Here is a 19,753-nt window from a genome sequence, read left to right as displayed (position 1 = left end):
AAGAAATCAGTTCTGGCCTGGAACAACTTTTTTTTAAGGTGGAAATACACAGAACGGTTCGAGAACGGACACAAACCAAGAACCGTACCGCAACCTCTGTTGTCGTGCTTGCGCTTCGTGTGTGCTGCACACAAACAGGGCACAAAGTTCTATCCATGTGAGACTTGGTAAAGTCTCAAAGTGGGGAATGTGTTGTGATATTTTATTCAAAAATATGAGGTATGGCTATAACCATAATCAATATACTGTTGTGATATTTTATTCAAAAATATGAGGTATGGCTATAACCATAATCAATATACTGATCAATATGTTGATTGTTTCAATATTGGATGTCTCAATCTCAGGTACCCCCTACTGGTCAAGTATGGTAGTTTCCATTGGGCAGCGCCAATGAACTAGAGTGAACTGGTGAACTTTGGGTGACTTCCAAGAATATGTTAAGGTTGGCACAAACAAGTATGATGATTGGCCATGAGGACACCTGCATCCAGGGAGTTAGGATGAGACCAAGGCTGAAATGGAAAATGGTTTAAACTAGAAGGAATCTATGATTAGAAAGTAAACCAAAATGATAACGAATTCATTGTAGCAAAACTAATGGGGCAAGACCAATAAGAGGCTGAATTGTCAATTTTTGGTTGAAAAGACTGATAAGAACGAGGTATAAATATGGGTGCCTGGAACGACAAAGACTCAGATGCGGCGGCCGTCATCTCAGCTTTGTTGCTATGTTCAATGAAGTCTTATTTTGGCATCTGGAGCTCTGTACTCACTTTGAGAAGACCATTGTTTGCTCCACAACAATATTCCCAAACCTAACTCTCCTGGTTCTTGGAAATTTGGAACAGGTTCTAAAATGGAACCGGTTTTTCGATACCCAACCCTAGTTAGGAACTATTTATACATACGTCATTTGTGTCTACAAAATGGGTGTGGTATTTGAAAATTAACCTGCCAACAAAACATTTACATTTAAATAAATGTAAATGCAAAAACAAATACTGTATAAGTGCAGTAATGACACAATAAGCACAACGCACAGAACTATTTCAAATTTCTGTTTAAAGATATGAACTGCTGATTAAAGTAAACATCTTATAAAAATAATTACAAGTCACCATCTCTTAAAGGAACAGTTCACTCAAAATAGATTATGTAATGATTGATTCACTCTGTTCTGCTAATTATGACTTTCTTTCATCTGTGTAACTCAAATGGGGATGTTTATCAGAATGAGAGACTTGGTCACTATTCACCTTTTACTATATGGGAAACAGTATTTAAAGTAAGTGGGGACTGCAGCTGTAAGCTTTGAATTCCATAAATGATTACGAAATTTAATGATCTTTTGTATAAAGATTCATTATTGTCTATTAAATAATAAACTGTTCAGAAAAGAATCAGGTAACTTGAATTAGTAATGCACCGCATTATCTTACCTTCATACTTTCTTTCCCATCCCAATGGTTTTCTTATATGTCATGACCTTCCTGTAACTCTGGATGTTTCAGTCGTTCTCAGTGTCATGTGCATCATGAGGTGTTTAAACAATTTATAGAATTGTTGCTACGTAATGCTGGATAAGCCACTCCCTTCCTAGAACTAAAGAATAACTTTCCTTGAGCAGTGTGCTTGTACAGAACAGTGCAAACGCAGTTCCAGCTTTCAGACTCAATACTGATGAAAACCACAGGAAGCAAACAGACAGAGCTTAGGCCTATCCTTTTACTAAATGACAAAAAAAAAACAACCCTTAATGTTCCTATTAGACATGTTTTTTGCTATATGTTATAGACAACATTAGAAACTGATGTTTGCATGCAACATGCATTTTTTTTAAACCATGACTGAACAAATTTGTCATGTTTTTTTCACCATTCCACAAGCTTAAATATTTCCTAAAATATTTCAGAATGGAACTTATCTTGTAATATTCAGAACAATCTTTATGCTGTATTAAAATGTTTCTTTTAACAAGAAAGTTACAATCTTATAAGGAAAATAAAACCAATGCACGCTCTAATTAAATGAGACCGTTATGTGGAGATTACCTCTTTCATTTTTAATGCGGAATTACATTGTGGCAGTTTGAAAAACAATCAGCATTGATCAAATGATAAAACTGATCAAAAGTACTCAGTAACACTGGCATAAGATATAGTGGATGTGTTAACATTTTACTTGCCATTAGGGCTGCACGATAATGCTATTATCATGCACATTTTATCAGTAAAGCCAGTTCTGTGATTAGTAGTACTGTAAATCTCCAGCACGTGCTTTCAGATGAAGGTGCATTACCTCCGTGAAGTTGGCACCCCCATGAAAAGGAATAATCACCAAAAACTATGCCATTAGTTTGTGCTACGTTTGTGCTGATTTGTGCCGCAAAAATGAATGTTTGTGCTGTTTGGTGTTTGAGGTATTAGACATTCTTTTTTTGACCGTGTGACGTCACTCTCCACCCCATGTTGCCCAAATCGCTCCAAACCATCGCAGTTCGTTTGTGCTCGATTTGTGCCCGTTTGTGCCGTTAAATCAAACACTGTATCTATTTTCCTTCCGTAGATATAACCAAAATATTTTCGGAGGCCGTGACGTCACTCTCCACCCCAGTTCGTCTAATCGCACAAAAACTGGTGTCATTCGTTTGTGCTCGATTTGTGCCGGTTTTTGCTGTTGAAATGAACGTCACATATATTTCTCCTTCTTAGAAAATAACAAAAACAATTCTGGGCAGTGACGTTACTCTCCACCCCATGGCGTCCGAATCTCTCCAAACCGGTGCCGTTCGTTTGTGCTCGATTTGTGCTGGTTTGTGCCGTTAAAAGAAACCCTGTAACTATGACCGCTTCTTTTATATAAAAAAAATAACCTTTTTACGAACAGTGACGTCACTCTCCACCCCATGCAATCTAAATGCTTCCAAACCTGTGCCATTCGTTTGTGCTCGATTTGTGTTGGTTTGTGCCGTTCAAATTTGCATTGTAGCCTATCTATTTCCCGTCCTCAAAAATAACAAATACAAAACGGGTCAGTGACGTCCCTCCAAACCGGTGCCGTTCGTTTGTGAGATATTCGACCTCCGTGAAGTTGGCCACCCACCCAACGCAAAACCTCAGCAAAATAATCCCACCACATACTCCAAAATAAACTTTAATACACTCAGCTTTTTTATTTAAAATTAAAATAATATTTATAGGTCAATCTGAGGTCACTCAGCCCCCCACATACTCCAAATTCACCCCAAATAGACTCATTTGTTTGTGCCTCGTTTGTGCTGGTTTGTGTCGGTAAAAGTTTCGTTTGTGCTGCCTCGGTTTTTAAAATATTAGACATTGAATTATGGTCGATGACGTCACTCAGCCCCCCACATACTCCAAATTGACCCAAAACAGATTCAATCTTTTGTGCTTCGTTTGTGCTGGTTTGTGCTGTTTCAGTTTTTTAGATATTAAAATAGATATTTATAGGTTATTGGTACTTGGTTGGAACAGCAGGTACGCTAATTATGTCTCTATTTGTTTCTCTGTGTTGCCACAGTATGTAACTAGGATTTACACAAGCTCCAGTCTGGATCCAGAACACCTGAAAAAGAGATTATGCCAACCCCTCAGAAGACCTCAGATGATGCTAACTCTGAAACAACATACAGAACTAACAAATATTGCCTAAAGTGTGATTGCATCTTATGCCTACAATCTAAAGTCGTAACACCTGTATCGACAGTTGTGCAAATTATGTAAAGAGCTGCACAGTAAACATAAATTATGAAACATATTACATTCACAGATACATCTTTATACATGCAAACAAATAAAAAGAACATTCAGGTTTTTGCATTACAATTATACACTCATAGACAACAGAAAATTGCAAACTTGGAATTTCACAAAATTCTGATATTAAAATACATACAATCTCATTTCCAAGACTAAAACAGACTCAAAAAATGAAAGATATTTAATATTTAATTAAAAGTTAATGTACAGTAAAGTGCCATTCAAGAGTATATTTATTTTTATGATTATATGAATGTATAGCACCAGTATCCAACAGATCTGACGATGCAATGTTCCGGGTGCACATTTAACACAGCTATAAAGCAAATCCAGCTACAAAAATAAAACTGCATGAAGCACATCATCTTCTAGCAGTTCTCTTCGTTCCCAGACTTCTAGGTGGTTTTTGAACCTGGATGTTCCGGGCGGGATTCACTACACATCCTTTCTCCTCATAATGATCCAGAAGTCTTCTCCACAACACACTGCACCGCAGCAAGTTCTCATTACCTGACAAAATAGCAGAATTATGGCACTGTAATTCAAGCATCAAACAGAAAACTGTTGATAATTATAAAATACACAAAAAAGGAGGTTTAATTTTATTATAATAACATTTTATTAACCCTCTTAATTATCAGTTAATTTAAAAAAAAACACATTAACTGTACACACACAAACAAAAAAAGGTGAAGATAAATGATATCCATACCATTTTAAATGTTTATACCCTTATAGGACTGAATAATATTCATGGTTAAGAGACAAAAATGACTGAAATAAAACTATAATATGTGTGTTATTTTGCATTATTTAAAAAAAAAAAAAATCTAATCAAATCAAATTTTTCACAAATGATTGACTCCCACAAGCCTAGACGGTGTAACTAACCGATGATGCACAGGCCTTCTTGTGCCCTGGTAATGCCCACGTTCACTTGGTGAGGGTCCGTGATAAATCCAAGTTGTTTCATAATCCAGGATTTGGTTGGTTGTTTTTCTATTTCAGATTCAGGACAAGACCGCACAGTTGACATGATGACATATTTCCATTCACTTCCTGTGGCCCAAAGAAACAAATGAGAAGAGATCAGAAATAATAAGCTGTATTGACATGTCAATACAGTCAAAACATTCAACTAACTTGGAAAGTACGAATGCCTTGAATGTATTTAGTTGTGTCTTTAAAAACTTCCTTTATATGTCTATACATTCATTGTATTTTCTAATTTCTAAAAGAGAGGTAAATAATGGTTAGTTTTAATGTACTGTCATGGGTTCTGGTAAACAAGTTAATGCTTACTGTAAGTTCACTCTGCCATCAGTAGACTCACTGATGTGAAAGGGCATTTGTGAAAAATGTTTTTACCTTGACTCCTCATGATGGTGTTGACTGTGATATCACGGATACCCTTATCAAACAGGAACTCATTAATACTTGCCACTTGAGCATTATATGGTGTGAGAATGGCAATGTCCTTTGTGTTTATCCCAGCCTGAGTCAAAAGAATGGCGATCCGCACCTGTTGAAAGTTCATTAAAAATATCAAATAAAATAATAATAATAATAATAATAATAATAATAATAATAATAATAAAAAAAAAATTATTTTTTTCTAGCTCGTGAAGACAGCGCGGTCACGTAGTACCTCTTACTTTCGATTCATGTAATATATTCATGTAACAATTAATATACATTTCTCAAATTAAACGGTACTTTCTATTATATAAATATATCCAATAATTTCCATTCGTGAAAAAAAAAAAACGTATTGATATTTGAATGTTACGAAAGAGCGCGCTCTGCTGGGAGGAGTCTTGTCTCCTAGGAAACCTTTAAACCGCCAATATTTGCCGCCCAGCGCCATTGAGTTGAACGATGAGGAGCTGGAAGATAAGCGTAAATCTAACACTCTCTGCATCAGATGGGGTTAACTGGTAAGTCAGTTTATTAATATCAATGTTTTGTGAAAATACAGAATTCACACAGTATTTGTTACATTATTTGGCGCATGTGTTAAAGATGAATAACCTTGGTGTCAGGTTAAAATGACTGTTCTTCCACTTAGACCGTTTTCTAGTCAGTGAGTGTTCTGAATCGCGAGATGGCGCCAATTAGCTTTTCTAGCTCGTTTTGTTATGAAAATTTAGAAACCGTTGAGTGATAGACAAAAGTAATAGCAGCAGTATTTGAAATAACCACATTAGTGATAATCAGATTCAGGAGCGCTTCTATGGTGCATATTTGGGGCTTAGCAGACCTCTATGGATGTACAGTATATGGATAATAGAGACATCCTTCAATTAAGTATCGGAATGATATGCTATGTATGTAGGATTTTTGTGTGTAACATAATAGGCTATACATTTTAACTTACACTATAGCCCAAAAATACATATTAATTCATCTACTTAAGTGCTCTTACCACTTCTTCTGCCTCTTCCACATTTGCCTTTGAATTTTCATTCCCCCGTTCAGTCCGGACCACCAGACTTTTCTCCTTTCCTTCAACATGACCAAAGACAATGCACGTTTGTCTTGATTTACTAAGAAAGAGACTCGGTTTGGGTGATGTTCCAGTTTTTAACTGTCCTTTATAGAACTCCTTAGATGGAAATGCACAAATGTCTTCTTGCTGTAAGAGACAAGATATTTAACTGATAAATTTTGAACTATACAAATAGAACTACTGCAGTTTAATTGTTTAGATCATTGTTTTATTTTACTGGATAATAAATACTACTGCTGATTGAAAATTATACGTTTACATAAAAAAAAAAACCAGCTGCCATGATATAAAGAACAGTAAAAAGAACAGTAACTGACATAAATGTTTAGAAACAAATACAGTAGTAAAGCTATAGTGTGATAATTTATTACCATTCTGTACTGAGTGTCAAGCAAGAGTGCTTTCTCCATGTAACGTTCAAAAAGTGATTTGCTCATTCCCAATCGCTCCACCACATCACAGTGGATTACAGGTTGCAGCTGCATATGATCGCCCAGAAGAACAATCTAGAACATGAAATTAGTAGGATAAGAACCTACAAGTAGATTCAGCGGTAATGCATGTTGTGCTCAATGCAATTATAATTTAAATAGAAGACTTTTTGTTGTACCTATAATGATGTGAATGTTAAGCTACTGCCTCCAGTAACCTTTATTATGTGTTAAAACAATCAATCCATGCTGCTACTGTCCAGGTCTAAGTGTTTGTCTGAAACGAAAATTGTTTTGGAATTGTACACTACCTGCTCAGGCTTATGAGCCACTAGTGGAATGAAGGCTTCAGGTTCAGTTGCCATGGCACATTCATCAATGATGATCTGTTTGAAGTCGAGGGCATCAGCTAAGGCAGGGTGTGAGGCTGCTGTGCAAGTGCACAAGATGACATCATGCCGCAATAATTCATGTTTCCGAGCCTTTTGGAGGATTTCTCTGTATCTTTAAAACAACAACAAACAAAATGTTTTGCAACTTTTGTGAACTTTAAATTAGCTTTTCATTTCCATGAAATTGTGTCCAAACAATACTTACAATTTCTTTTCTTCATTAGTGAGTTCATCTCCTCTTCCAATTTTCATATCAAAAGCTAGTATTTGTGTGGAGAATGGGTTGCCATCTTTTCGAATCAGGTGGTGAAGTGCAATGGAGCTAATAAAATGACAACAATACATGTCATGCATACACACTACATTCGTAGTTAGTATCTACACTCAAATAAGTGATAGATGGACTGTATTTGGCAAATACCTAAGCTCTGTGTTGGGTTTTTCGCCTCTTTTTGAATTGCGTGACAGCTTCAGATTGCAGCCTGGGTAAGGAAATTCCAACATCTCCATCTGATTACTGTAGACTCTGAGTGGTCTGAGTTGATTTCGATGTTTAAGGAGATGACCTGCAACACATTTGTTAAAGTGCAGTAATGTTGATAATGTGATGCTATTTAAATCTGAATTGTGTAACTGCTGCTTTACTAGTGGCACATAACTAAATGTCATACTGAAGACTATAAGAAATAGCATACTAGATACTACCACATTCTTACTAATTCTGCAACTGTCCATACTAAATGTAAAATTCCTGAATAATATCTGAATATAATATCTACTACCTTTGCCAAAAAATGTATGGACTATATAATATAGATAAAACACAAAATATCATTATGACAGGTGCCATTTACTGAATTAAACATGCAATTGTGATAAGGTTATGTGACAACAATGTAGCACACTTCAGAAACATTTTTTGTAGTGTAATGCATTGTTTCACTTGTTTTCTAAAACCAAAACTAAATATTAGGCAAAAATTCCATTCTTAAAATGCAAAGCAAAAAAGAAATAAACAGCAAATATACCTGCTACGACATCCACAGATTTATTTGAAGGCCCACAGTAAAGAACAGCTCTCTTCGTCTGTGAATTGTGGACAGGATGTTTTTGAATATTCTGGAGAAACCAGTACACAATATGGACACCAACAACAGTTTTTCCTGTGCCTGTGAAAATGCACAACACTCATTTGAAATGAAAGGACTGAAAATCAAGCACAATGGCCTTATCGATATCAAAAAAGTCTGAAAATATCTCTCACCTGGTGGGCCTTGGATAAGAGTGAATGGGTTGGCCAGTGCCTCGCTTATAGCTTTACACTGACTGTTGTTTAGATTGGAAATTTCAGAAGTGAGATAATTGTCAATCTCAAACCTGGCTGGCATCTGGTTCGAAAATATAGTTCCTTTGAGGAGATTTAGTGTAGATTTAGTTAAACTACATTTGAAGAGATCATTTTGGAAAAACATGGCTAGGAAATCACTAGTTCTGACAGTAGAGTCTGAAATACAGATATGCAATATGTTATAAGGAGGCAGTCAATCTTTAGTACCTCCTTCAGAGTTGATTCTTCCACCAATGGCTATAGTTTTTACAAGCTGGTTAGCTTTGGTGAGGCTACTAATCGCATTTTCTTTACGTCTGCAAAAGAAATAAAACAAACTCATAATTAATAAAGGATACATATTTACAGTACACATTCAGTGTGCTATAGTATCTATAATTTATAGTCTTACACATCTGGCAGAAGCTTTGGAATCAGCTCCAGAGTAAATTTTGTCTTCTCACCAAATATCGCTTCTGGAATTTTTGTCATGGGCATGTGGTTAATCTGAAAATGAATTTGCAAATTCTTCAGTTCTTTGGATCCTTTTTCTTTTACCTTTGTAATTATGCCATGGGCCATCCAAGTGATAGAGGAAATATCCATGAGAGCTGTGCACTGAGAGGGACTACTCTGACTTTGATGAATCTTAGTTCGAATGCAGAGGACACTGTTCTTAAGGTCACATTCAATGGACCACTGAGATTTTTTGTCAAGTGGAAGGAGAAAAAAACCTTGAAGCTTCTTTTCACAAGAGTTTTCCCATTTCAGGGCTGCATCTTCAATAAGAATGCTCTCATTTTCAGCCACAGCATTGGAGGCTGACTCCATTTCACACATGGGTTTCCATATTCCCTGATAGTCCATGTATGTCTTGTATGAATTCCTTGATGAGTGGAATGCATATTTTGAAAAACACTTGATTGGATCCCTCACATGCTCCAAACAAATCTCAAATTTTGGATGCACAACAAACAGCTGAATTGCTGGTGTCATTAGTCCTCGTGCCGTGGCTGTACCTAGCTGTACTTCGACTGCCTCACCTGGCTTTATTCTCATCGACAGTTCAGCATAATGCTCAGCGTGCATGGGATCAGATTTTTCTGAAGTTTTAGCATTTCTCAGTCTTTCATGGAATTGTCTTGCATGTATTCTTGAGCTGACATCAAGATCCTCAATCAGGGGAAACAATCTGTCCCAATTTTCCTCTCTAAGAGCAGGTGTTAGGCATTTCCAGGTCTTTGTAGATACATAGGCCATGACTGAGTTTGGATTTTGTTGTTTCACTTCAGCAAGGATGTGAGGATTGGAGAATGAATATATTCTTCGCACCCATTTCAAGATCATGCAGTTGTTGGTTTCATCAAATTGCGGTTGATCTACCAACTGAAGATCCCTGTACATAATGTCTAAGTTTTCTGATATAGAGGTTCTGTTAAGTGGGAAGGATAATCTGAAATTTGTCCCAGATGCATTGAGTTCCACAATGTATGCCACCTTTCTTTCACTTTGGGTCGACAGTTGTAACGCAAAACGTAGAGCATTAGATTTCCTCTCATATGCTGACTGTTGGTCGTTTTTCCTGGAAAATTCCATACAAGACAGGTCAATGTCATGATCTGTGTACCTAGCATTTGTCTTGCCAATCACAGAATGAAGAAGACGCTGCACAATGACATCTATATATCGGCGGATTGGAGATGACGCCCATGTATAGCTGTCAAGATCTAAATCATAGTGGCCAATTCTTGAGACATGTGCTGAGTTTGAACGCAGAATACATGATTTGTGAAACAGTCTCCTAAATGCAACAGAAAAAGGGAGAAGTTGGGGGTGAATCTCATCAGTTGCAATAAAGTCAATTATTTTGTAGATATTTTTCTGCTCTGCTGCTGTCTTCAGGCATCTCAAAACAGATTTTAAAATGGGGAAGTTTTCAAAATCAGAAATGCCAGCCTGAGGGTTTGTCATGGCTCTGCCGCGGATCGAACCTTGGTTATTCAGTTCATGAGACACATGTTCACACTCATGAATTTGACTTGAGAAGTGAACAGAAAGTGGAATCAAGTAGGCATTTTTGTCAAAAAGATCAGCAAGCTTTTCACTGTTTGGCCTGTCCTGGCACCTCAGTGGAGTTATGCTCCTTGTTGTTTCATCAAACAGAAGACGTTCAGCAACCATGTGGTTAAATACGATCATCATCTCTTCCACCATTAGGTGAGATTGTCTTCTTCCCAGAGTCACATCTTCATCTGGCTGTTTGTAGTACCAGTCGTCCTGTTTCCTCAATTTCCTGTGGACCTCTGCAAAGGTCCATGCTTTCACAAGGCAGATTTCAAGCTGGTCAGAATTCTGATGATTTTCGATGATGTCCTCAGCTTCATCATAGGAAAATTTCTTCTTGGATCGAATGACAGACTTCCAAAATGAACTTTCCTTTATGCAGTGTGTCTTAGTATCTACTTGAATTATCAAGGAGATGGCTCGTCTGTCTTGGTTAGGGATTAAACTGAAGAAATTGGTACTCAGTTCTTTAGGGAACATGTGTATTGGCTCCTTCCCACTGGGATAGAATGTAGTACACAGCTGTCTTGCATATTTGTCCAGTTCACTGTCTTTAGCCACAAAGCTTGCAACATCAGAAATGTGAACTCCTATTTCATAGAGCTCACCTAAATCCCGTACACTGATTGCATCATCAAGGTCTTGTGAATCAGCAGGATCAATGGTGAATGTTGGGAGCATGCGAAAATCTCTTCGTCCTTTATTAAATAAATTGAGACCTTGAATGTCTTGCATCTGACTTCTCAAAGATGAAGAAAGTGTTCTCCTCAACTGATACTCCATGTTGAGTATATTCAGTCCATTATCTAAAGTTGTGATTTTGGGAAGCACTTCCACAACTGTTCCCAAGGGGATACCGGCAGTCTTTCTCCACATAAGGACTCTGACAACAAAGAGATATTTTCTACGTGCTTCTTCATTTATTTTGATGAAACGCTTTACTTTGCGGTTCTCCGGATTTCTTACAGCAATGTGGTCTGGTTTGTCCTTTGAAAATGGTGTGTAAATTTTGGTGATGCATTTGTTGATAGGCGTCATCACCTGATTGTCATATCTTTCAAAGGTGCAGACAAATTCTTTGACAGTATCTGCACTTTCAAGGATGTTGATCACTCTTCCCATGGGAGGATTTGATATCTTACTCAGGATCTCCACTGTTACCTTGTCTCCAGGGAATGCCTGTCCGATATTCTTTCTACCCTTGATATTAATTCTCTGAGTGGGCTCATCAAGTGGTCTTGCATAGCCACGGTCATAATACTCTATGAACAGCTCACAGTGTTTGCGTATGATAGAGTTAGTCAACATTTGCTCTTCTTTTACTTCTGCAATTTGGTTGCTAACACTACTGACAAATTGCTCATGTTGAAAAACTGGAAACAAGCCCTCCTCTGTCAATGGAACATTGATGTCTTTGCTCTCATCAAGAAGCTCTTGAAGTATTGGGTCTTCTGTGTCTGGTATTTCAGATGTAGTTGATTCACTATCGCTGCTGTCTTCATCCTCACTTCTGCAGAGCTCAGATATCTCAAGGAGATCTTGTTTCAAAGAATTCAAGGTAAAGTTATGGGCACTTCCCTTGTTGACGCAATCCTCTATGTATGACCTCCATAGTCTCCAGCATGTACCAAACTGTTGGCAAGAAAGTGCAGCTACATCTCCAACAACAAATATTTGAGACTGGGCTCTTGTCATAACTGTGTTCAGCACACGCATGTCATTGAAAAACTCAAGATAGGTCTGGTCCGTCTCCAATAAGCTGTCCTTGGTGTGCACAGTGGAAATCACTATTACTCTGAACTGTTTTCCTGCAAAATATAGGGAAAGGCAGTATGCTCTGTAAATCGCATGCATTGATACTAGTGTGTTTGAACATAATCATGGCATAGTATTACAATTAAGTAATGAATCATCTTTACCTTGCACATTTTCGGCATTCTCCACAGTGAAACGGCGCAGTTCAAGCTGACGCAGTCTTTGCCTTATCTCAAACACCTGAAACACAAAACAGGCAAAAGCATCTGGTATAAACACTGGCACAAATTTAATACAATAGAAGAATGCCATTATTTCAGGCAAAATAAGTTAGTAACATATAATAAAATAGGTTTGATACCTGTCTGCCTTGAGAAAGGACACAGACTGATTCCGGATCTTTACCATCCCACTCCTGAGGCCATTCCTCCATTATTCCTTGCACAATGTCAACAACTCTTAGAACTTGTGCTGGATTGAACCAGGACATGCTTGTTGGGTCCAAACAGCATTCTCCTCTTTCATGATGGAACTGCAAGGCATGTTGGCGTGGATGAGGAGGCACACCTCCTCTAGCCTTGATCACATCACTCTTTCCCACATAAAAATGTGTTGATACAAAATCCACAATTTCCTTTGTGGAACGGAAGTTTTCATTGAAAATGATTCGGCTTTGTTTGGCAACGTCACTGTTTTCAGCTTGGTAGTAATAGAAGAGGCGATTGAGCAGGGTATGTTCTGAGCATTTGTCTTGTTTCACAGAGAAGAGCTTGGGTCCCATCTGCATGTGATCTCCTGCTAAAACAACACGTGTATTTTTACCTGCTAAGCCCAGTGCCATAAGAGCCTCACACTCCAACATCTGAGAAGCTTCATCAATCAGAATGTGGCTGAAGTAGTTTTCAGGGAGCTTTATGTCATGGAAGAAACGAGCCACAGCAGTTGTTGTTATGATGATTCTTGTGGAATCTAAAACAGCTTTATCAGGAAACTCAAACTGACTGCCATCTCTGGATAAATGGCAATACTGTAGAGTGATGGTATCCGTAGATCTGAGATTGCTTTCCTTTGCCTTGATTCTCAAAGGTTTGGCTTCGTGATGAACAGCTGTATATTCATGAAAATGACCTTTTACATAAAGATCAGCAGAACTGTAACAAGAAAAAAGAGAACTGTAGTTTACAATGACTGCATTTAACAATTACATTTGCAGACACACTCGTTCCAAAATGATGGTGCCTTCAAGGTATGCATTTTATCAGTTTACGCATTCCCTGGGAATCAATTCCATGACCTGGCCGTTGCTTGCACCTTGCTCTACTGTTTGAGCTAGAAGAATGAAATTTAAAAAAATTACATAAATAGGCAATTTCCCTGTTGAAAACACTGTGCTGTTTTGGATGTTGGTGTTCCAGTGTTGCCACAAGACTTTTTAACTCTTTCCCCGCCAGCATTTTTGAAAAAAGTTGCCAGCCACCACCAGTGATTTTGATGATTTTCACTAAAATTTGATGGCCTCCAGTATATTTTGCTGTATGAATATTTGATTATTTTCAGTTTTATTCTAGCTTAAAGCATTCTTTTTTTATCAACACATGAATATAGGTAGGTTTCATAAAAAATGTATACATTTGAGCAAAAAGGTAAGAAAATCACATTTTTATCAAAAACTACATCTGGATAATATTCAGTACGATTATCAAAGCATAAATCCAGTAAATCACTTCCATCAACACCTCCAAAGCTTGCACAGACATATACCATTTCCTGGATCAAGATTTTACTCCGTAACATTATGCAGTTTTCATTTATATGCTGTCTATTGCTGATGATCACATTATTTTTAATATGCATCTGTTTACATAAGAGATTGCTAGTTTCTCCTTCCTGTTCACGTGTGTTTTTGTTTGGGAGGTTTTGTACTCATTCAGAAGATGTGTAATAGTGCCCCTGAGTGTATAACAGTGAAAACACAAAAAGACATAAAAACTCGTCTTTTGCAGGGAACTGTTGTCTTCAAAAAGACGAGATAACTCGTCAATGGTGGGAAAAAAAAGTTAACTGTGCTAGGCCAGAAACAAACAAGCACTAACCAGCATGGAAATTCATATTATTCTGAACTGAAGGATGACCTACTAAGTGCCACTGAATTCACTCTTCACTAGGAGTTTGATTGACAAGCGATCTGACCAATCATAATGCCAAATCCACCATTATGTCCGAAAAACAAATCAGAGAGGAGTGTAAGTAGATTAATGTAGGTGGACATTCATGTTGATTTCATGCTATAATTAGTAGTAAAGTGCACTTGGTACTTCAACAGAGGTGCTACAGTGATCTGTCGTGATACATTAGAGAGCAACAAAATGGTAGGCTAAAGTTTGAATTTCTTAAAAAAGACTAAATTTGAACGCTGAGACTTTGTTTCATACCAAAATTAACCTGTCTTGTTTTTCAGTAAGTTGTCAGTGTCCTCTTTGCTCTGCAGTATATTTTCCCCTGCGTAAGAACATGATGTGTGGCGTTAGAGTGCCATGGCTAGTTGGGCATAGGAATAGTAACTAAGGGGGACGGGATCTTTTTGAAGGGTTAATTATGATTCCTTACCTGTTTGTGTGTGTACAAATCAGGATTTTGTTCTGTGGTTGCTGCACAAGAGCTTGGGTCATCTTTGCAAGGGTTCGAGTTTTCCCTGTTCCAAAAGGTCCATAAATCAACAAAGGCGGGATGCTGCATCTGTTGTCTGTTACATCCAGAACAAAGTTCATTGCTGCTTGCTGCTTCTCATTTAACTCTTCTGAATCTGACTGGGAAGAAATACAGAACTTGCTGTTTTTCAGATCAGGCAAGACTTTGTCTAAGTTGGGGAGATCATCAATGGCCTTGTGCAACTCGCAGAACCATAAACGATTTAGCTGGAACTGGACTTCCATCTCACATTTCTGTCCATTCTGCAGGTTCAAATCAGTGCAGCATTGTTTGGAAAGCTGCAATAATACTTGTGTCTCTGTGGCAGCATCTTTCAGAAATTCAGCCTCATAAATAGGTCCGAGATATTCGTTGTTTTTCACAACACGAACAAGAGATCTGATAGCGTGTCTTTTCACTATGAAGCCTTGAGGAGTATCAGGAGTGAGTGTGTGAGACAGATGCACAGCAGCAAGAAGTGTCCCGGGATAAGCACATTTCATTCCAAACCTGTCATCAGACAGGCAATTCTGCAACTGTGCAGTCCCTCGTAGATTCATCCTGGAAATATTTTGGGATAGGGAGAGAACATTAGAATTGTTATCAATTGTAAGGTATTTGATTTACACCTATGAGATATATTTATGTATATACCTGGTAAGCAGTTCACATTCAAACTTTTCCTCCTGATATAAAAAATTGTGCATGCTGTTTTTGTAGTTGTCATGGTTAATCACACTGTTCATCTCATCTATCATGATAAGCTTGTATCTGTTAAGCAGCTTTCTCTCTGCCTCTTCTCTTTCAACAAAATGAATGATTTCCATGCTTTCCTCACTCCAGGGCTCAAGATTCCTGGAAGACTCTTGTTTTTCTAGGGGAACCTCAGGTGCTGGACATGTGACTCTTGCTCCCCTACACTCATCCTCTCCAACTCTGACCTTGATTTTTTGTCGTAGTACGGGTCTCGTGTTGAAGTCAAACACTACCCACTGCTCATACGAGCCTGGATGGTCAGATTTGAAGAACACTTTGATTTCATACTCTGCAGAAACAAATCATAATTTAGGTGAAAGTAATTTGTGAGCTTGGCAGTTTAACCATTAATAAGTATTAGTAAAAGCATGTCATAAGGTTTCTTTAAGGGTTTTGTAAGAAATAGTCAATCTTCACCTGTTTGGTTCTTTTTAAACCAAGCACTAGTGGAATATGTCTGTTCCTCATGGGGGTCTTTGCCGAAGCTGAATGTCGCCCCCAGTTCCCTTCTGAGCAAAGCAATAACTTCTAGAGGTTCCTGGAGGGATTTAAGTAAGTTTGGAAATGCAGATCAGTGTCATTTGAAGAGGCTATCCGACACTACTGACACACACTTTCAGCTGTCTAAAAATGTTACATAGGTGCTTGGTAGATTACAGACCTCATTAAAAAAAAAAAAAAAAAAATTGATTATGTATTATACATTTCAGGGTTTCCCATACATTGACTTATTTGTGGCGGGCCACCACAATATCAGTACTACACAATAACTGACCGCCACAAATAGATTTTCCAAAATACATTTACTTAATTGAACAAAAATTAGCCATAAACTATTTCAAAATCAAAACGCAGCACAGGTGTTTTTATAGAAATGTATCCTTTTTGAAGGGAACCGATTGTCTTCAGAAAAGTTTTGATGTCATTTTCATTGAATATTTCCTATAATGCCTGATAAAGTAGCATTCATGAGTGCAGCTCTGCTTTGATTACAGCCGATGCTGGGGAAACCACTATTCCTGCCGCTCTTAAAGTGCCTCGTGCTGGCAAAGAATGAATTTGCATTTCAATAAGCCCGTCTGCTGTTTTATTTTTTACATTAATTACATATATATTTCCCCCAGGGGAAGTGCCACCATACATAGGGTGTACGTCTGTGGGAAACACTGCATTTATTGTACCATATACACTTAGTAATAAAAACTGGCTAAAAAATTTGACAAGAGCTTGTTAACTTTTGCAGTGATGGCTTAATTTTTTTTTATGTCACTTTGGGACTTAAGAGTAAATGACTTTCATCGTTTAACTGATCAAGAAATATAAACCACTGCTGAGTGGAACCCCATACTTCTTAAAACTATGAGCAAATATAGAAGTATTATAAGTAACTAGTACAACAATATTGTAACTAAACTAACTCAGTAAAAATAGTTATGAAAAAATTTACCACTAAATTTGGACAATTTTGCAAATATAAGACAAATTTTGTATATGTTAAATACAAACCTTAGAAATAATGGTAAAATTCCATGTACATTGAATTCCCTTTTTCCTTACATACACACTATCTAAATCTGGGTCACAGCTGATAGAAACTTCAGGAAGGGTGTCGCTGACCTGCAGGAATATTGTAAAAATCCACAATTATATTCAAGCTTGGCTTGTAAATATATAATAAAAAAACTGCATGAGCCAATAAAACACTAGGTCATAATTAACTGCAAGTAGCAATTTAAAGGTCAGAGGTACATTTATCAACATTTGGGATACTGTCCAAGAGCGTTACTCACTAATGACATTGCACACTGTTCGTTACTGAACGGCCCACTCACAATCATTTTCTTGTCTGTGCTGTGTCTGTATTCCTCCAAAAGCTTGTCCTGATAGGACAGTAGACCCATCTCGGCTGCATCTCTGGCTCTTTTTCGTGAAGCCTTGATTCTTTTTTGCCATTCACGAAGTTCCTCTTGACTGTGCGCCTTTGTGCAGTTATCGCCATACTCGCATATTAGGGATCTGTGGGAGAATGTTTTATAGACTGCTTTATCTTACTTTGACACAAGCAAACATCTAATGGCATGTCACACTTCATAAAAATACCTTTCACACAATTTCAGGTCCTTGTATGTTGATGGCGGATCACGGTACTTCCAAGTCTGAGAGGTACCTGTATCTTCAAAGATCAGTCTCCTGTGCTTCTCAGTGAAACAGTGGTTCATCAGTTTCTCAGCTTTTGGGAAGTGGACTTGACATAACGTGCAGGCAAACTTTCCTCCTTTCCTTTGAGACTTTGACTGTGGTGTCCTTTGATTTTGTTTTGTCATATTCACAATCTGAGGAATTGTCAGTTTTTCATGCTTCATGACGTTCCATAGTGCTGCTTCCTCTGAGCTCCTAGCAAAGGTACATCTACTTCCATGCTGCTTGCATCCAGTTTCTTTATTGTAGTACCAACAAACAACATACTTGTTAGGTCTGGGACGGCCTGGTCGGGGGGCAACAGGCCTCCACACTGAATTTTTATGTTTCCGCCTGATCAGCAAGATGTCTTCGGAACAGTCATGGATGACCTCGTTAAGTGAGTATGAAATCTCATTGTGTTTTTTACAGCATTTATTACATCTGACACACAGACTGAACCTCTTTTTTAACGTTTGAAGAAAATGATGATTTCCTGCAAGAGCCATGATTTAGAATAAATGAAATCCCTGTGAAAAGAAATCATTTGCAATTAGAATAAGATTTCACAACGCCCATTTACAACTATTTTTTTTTTGTTATTGAAATTATGCATTCTAATTTTGATCAGTTAACATTTTCAGTCTTCAGACTTAATGAACTTTAGCTGTAAGAAACATATCTTTTCATACAGTAATTCACATTTGTATAAAAGGTATGGTAATTAAAAATGATTAGCCTGCCAACACAACTTTTACATGTAGATGAATTTAAATGCAGAAACAAATACTGTGTAAGTGCTGTTATGACTCATATAGCTGTTATGACTCAATAAGCATAGTCACACAACTACTTATCTATATTTGACATAAACTGCTCATTAAAGTAAACACCTTCTAACAGTAACTTCATGACACTGTCTCTTAAGGAACAGTTCAGCCAAATGAGATTAAGTAATAATTTCTTCACTCAGTCATGCTGGGTGTGACTTTTTTTCAGCTGTGTATCACAAAAGCGGATGTTTATCAGAAATAGACACTTAGCCTCTATTCACCTTTTACTGTATGGAAAAAAGAAGCAATTAAACTACAAATGAATCTGGCAACCTGATTTAGTAATGCATAGCATCATCTTACCTTCATATTTTCCTTCCCATCCCAATGGTTTTCTCATATGTCATGATCTTCCTGTAACACTTGAGGATTCAGGCGCTCTCAGTGTCATGTGCATCAAGAGGTGTTTAAACAATTTATAGAGATGTTGCTGAGCGATGCTGGATAAGTCACTCCCTTCTTAATTAAAGAATAACTTTTCTTTTCCAGCACAGTGCGCTTGTACTGAACACAGCGGAAACACAGTTTTAGCTTTCAGTTTCAATACTGATGAAATCCACAGGAAGCGAACCTACAGACCCTGCCCTTTTATCTACAAACTTTTAAAGGGATACTCAGAGATACAAAACTAGGACATTACCACATTTTACTACTTACTATTAATCCTTACAACCAAATTTAATTCAAAAGCTTCCCCTGCACAGAGCTGTAAGTAAGACTTCAGCTTTATTGCACATGATTTTATCTGTGGAAAGACAGGAATGGTACACAAATGATTAAACAAATCAGGTGAATAAAACTGCTTCAATGGTACCTTGAGAACTGATATCATGTGTTTTTGAAGTGTTAATATTTATTCATCTACCATCTGTCCACTCCCTTTCAGTGCCATACTATTTAAAGTTAAAGTTTGACACAAACAAAACAGTTTTACATCACGTCTGCAACCGTTGCATGTCCCATTGTCCCTTATTCTTCTGTCACTGACTTTAGGACCCAGGAGTGTCATAATTGTGTGTACTTTTAGATGTGTTTTCA

General features: G+C 37.5%; 1 protein-coding gene across 3 annotated transcripts in view; it reads right to left on the bottom strand.

The window, feature by feature from the left end:
* Positions 1 to 4,003: 4,003 nt before the first annotated feature.
* The window catches only part of LOC109054320 (helicase with zinc finger domain 2-like), a 34,155-nt gene continuing 18,405 nt past the window's right edge, over positions 4,004 to 19,753 (bottom strand). The window contains exons 1-21 of one of the 3 annotated variants that reach the window (XM_042726690.1): positions 19,019 to 19,263; positions 17,805 to 18,412; positions 17,537 to 17,720; positions 17,211 to 17,321; positions 16,122 to 16,242; positions 15,603 to 15,993; positions 14,868 to 15,509; positions 12,622 to 13,411; positions 12,425 to 12,500; positions 8,854 to 12,313; positions 8,670 to 8,758; positions 8,379 to 8,522; positions 8,143 to 8,283; positions 7,536 to 7,680; positions 7,320 to 7,436; positions 7,034 to 7,226; positions 6,663 to 6,797; positions 6,208 to 6,417; positions 5,151 to 5,304; positions 4,674 to 4,841; positions 4,004 to 4,292 (exon numbers count right to left, since the gene is read on the bottom strand). In XM_042726690.1, the coding sequence (XP_042582624.1) occupies positions 4,144 to 4,292; positions 4,674 to 4,841; positions 5,151 to 5,304; positions 6,208 to 6,417; positions 6,663 to 6,797; positions 7,034 to 7,226; positions 7,320 to 7,436; positions 7,536 to 7,680; positions 8,143 to 8,283; positions 8,379 to 8,522; positions 8,670 to 8,758; positions 8,854 to 12,313; positions 12,425 to 12,500; positions 12,622 to 13,411; positions 14,868 to 15,509; positions 15,603 to 15,993; positions 16,122 to 16,242; positions 17,211 to 17,321; positions 17,537 to 17,720; positions 17,805 to 18,391 (8,007 nt within the window). In that variant the 5' untranslated portion in view covers positions 18,392 to 18,412; positions 19,019 to 19,263 and the 3' untranslated portion in view covers positions 4,004 to 4,143. Of the gene's footprint in view, positions 4,293 to 4,673; positions 4,842 to 5,150; positions 5,305 to 6,207; positions 6,418 to 6,662; positions 6,798 to 7,033; positions 7,227 to 7,319; positions 7,437 to 7,535; positions 7,681 to 8,142; positions 8,284 to 8,378; positions 8,523 to 8,669; positions 8,759 to 8,853; positions 12,314 to 12,424; positions 12,501 to 12,621; positions 13,412 to 14,867; positions 15,510 to 15,602; positions 15,994 to 16,121; positions 16,243 to 17,210; positions 17,322 to 17,536; positions 17,721 to 17,804; positions 18,413 to 19,018; positions 19,264 to 19,753 lie in introns of those variants that run through there. The other 2 variants (XM_042726691.1, XM_042726692.1) reach the window with 2 other exon arrangements.

The sequence above is a fragment of the Cyprinus carpio genome, chromosome B6 (genome assembly GCF_018340385.1).
Source record: "Cyprinus carpio isolate SPL01 chromosome B6, ASM1834038v1, whole genome shotgun sequence".
Classification (NCBI taxonomy): Eukaryota; Metazoa; Chordata; class Actinopteri; order Cypriniformes; family Cyprinidae; genus Cyprinus; species Cyprinus carpio.
This window is presented reverse-complemented; position numbering and strand designations above follow the sequence as displayed.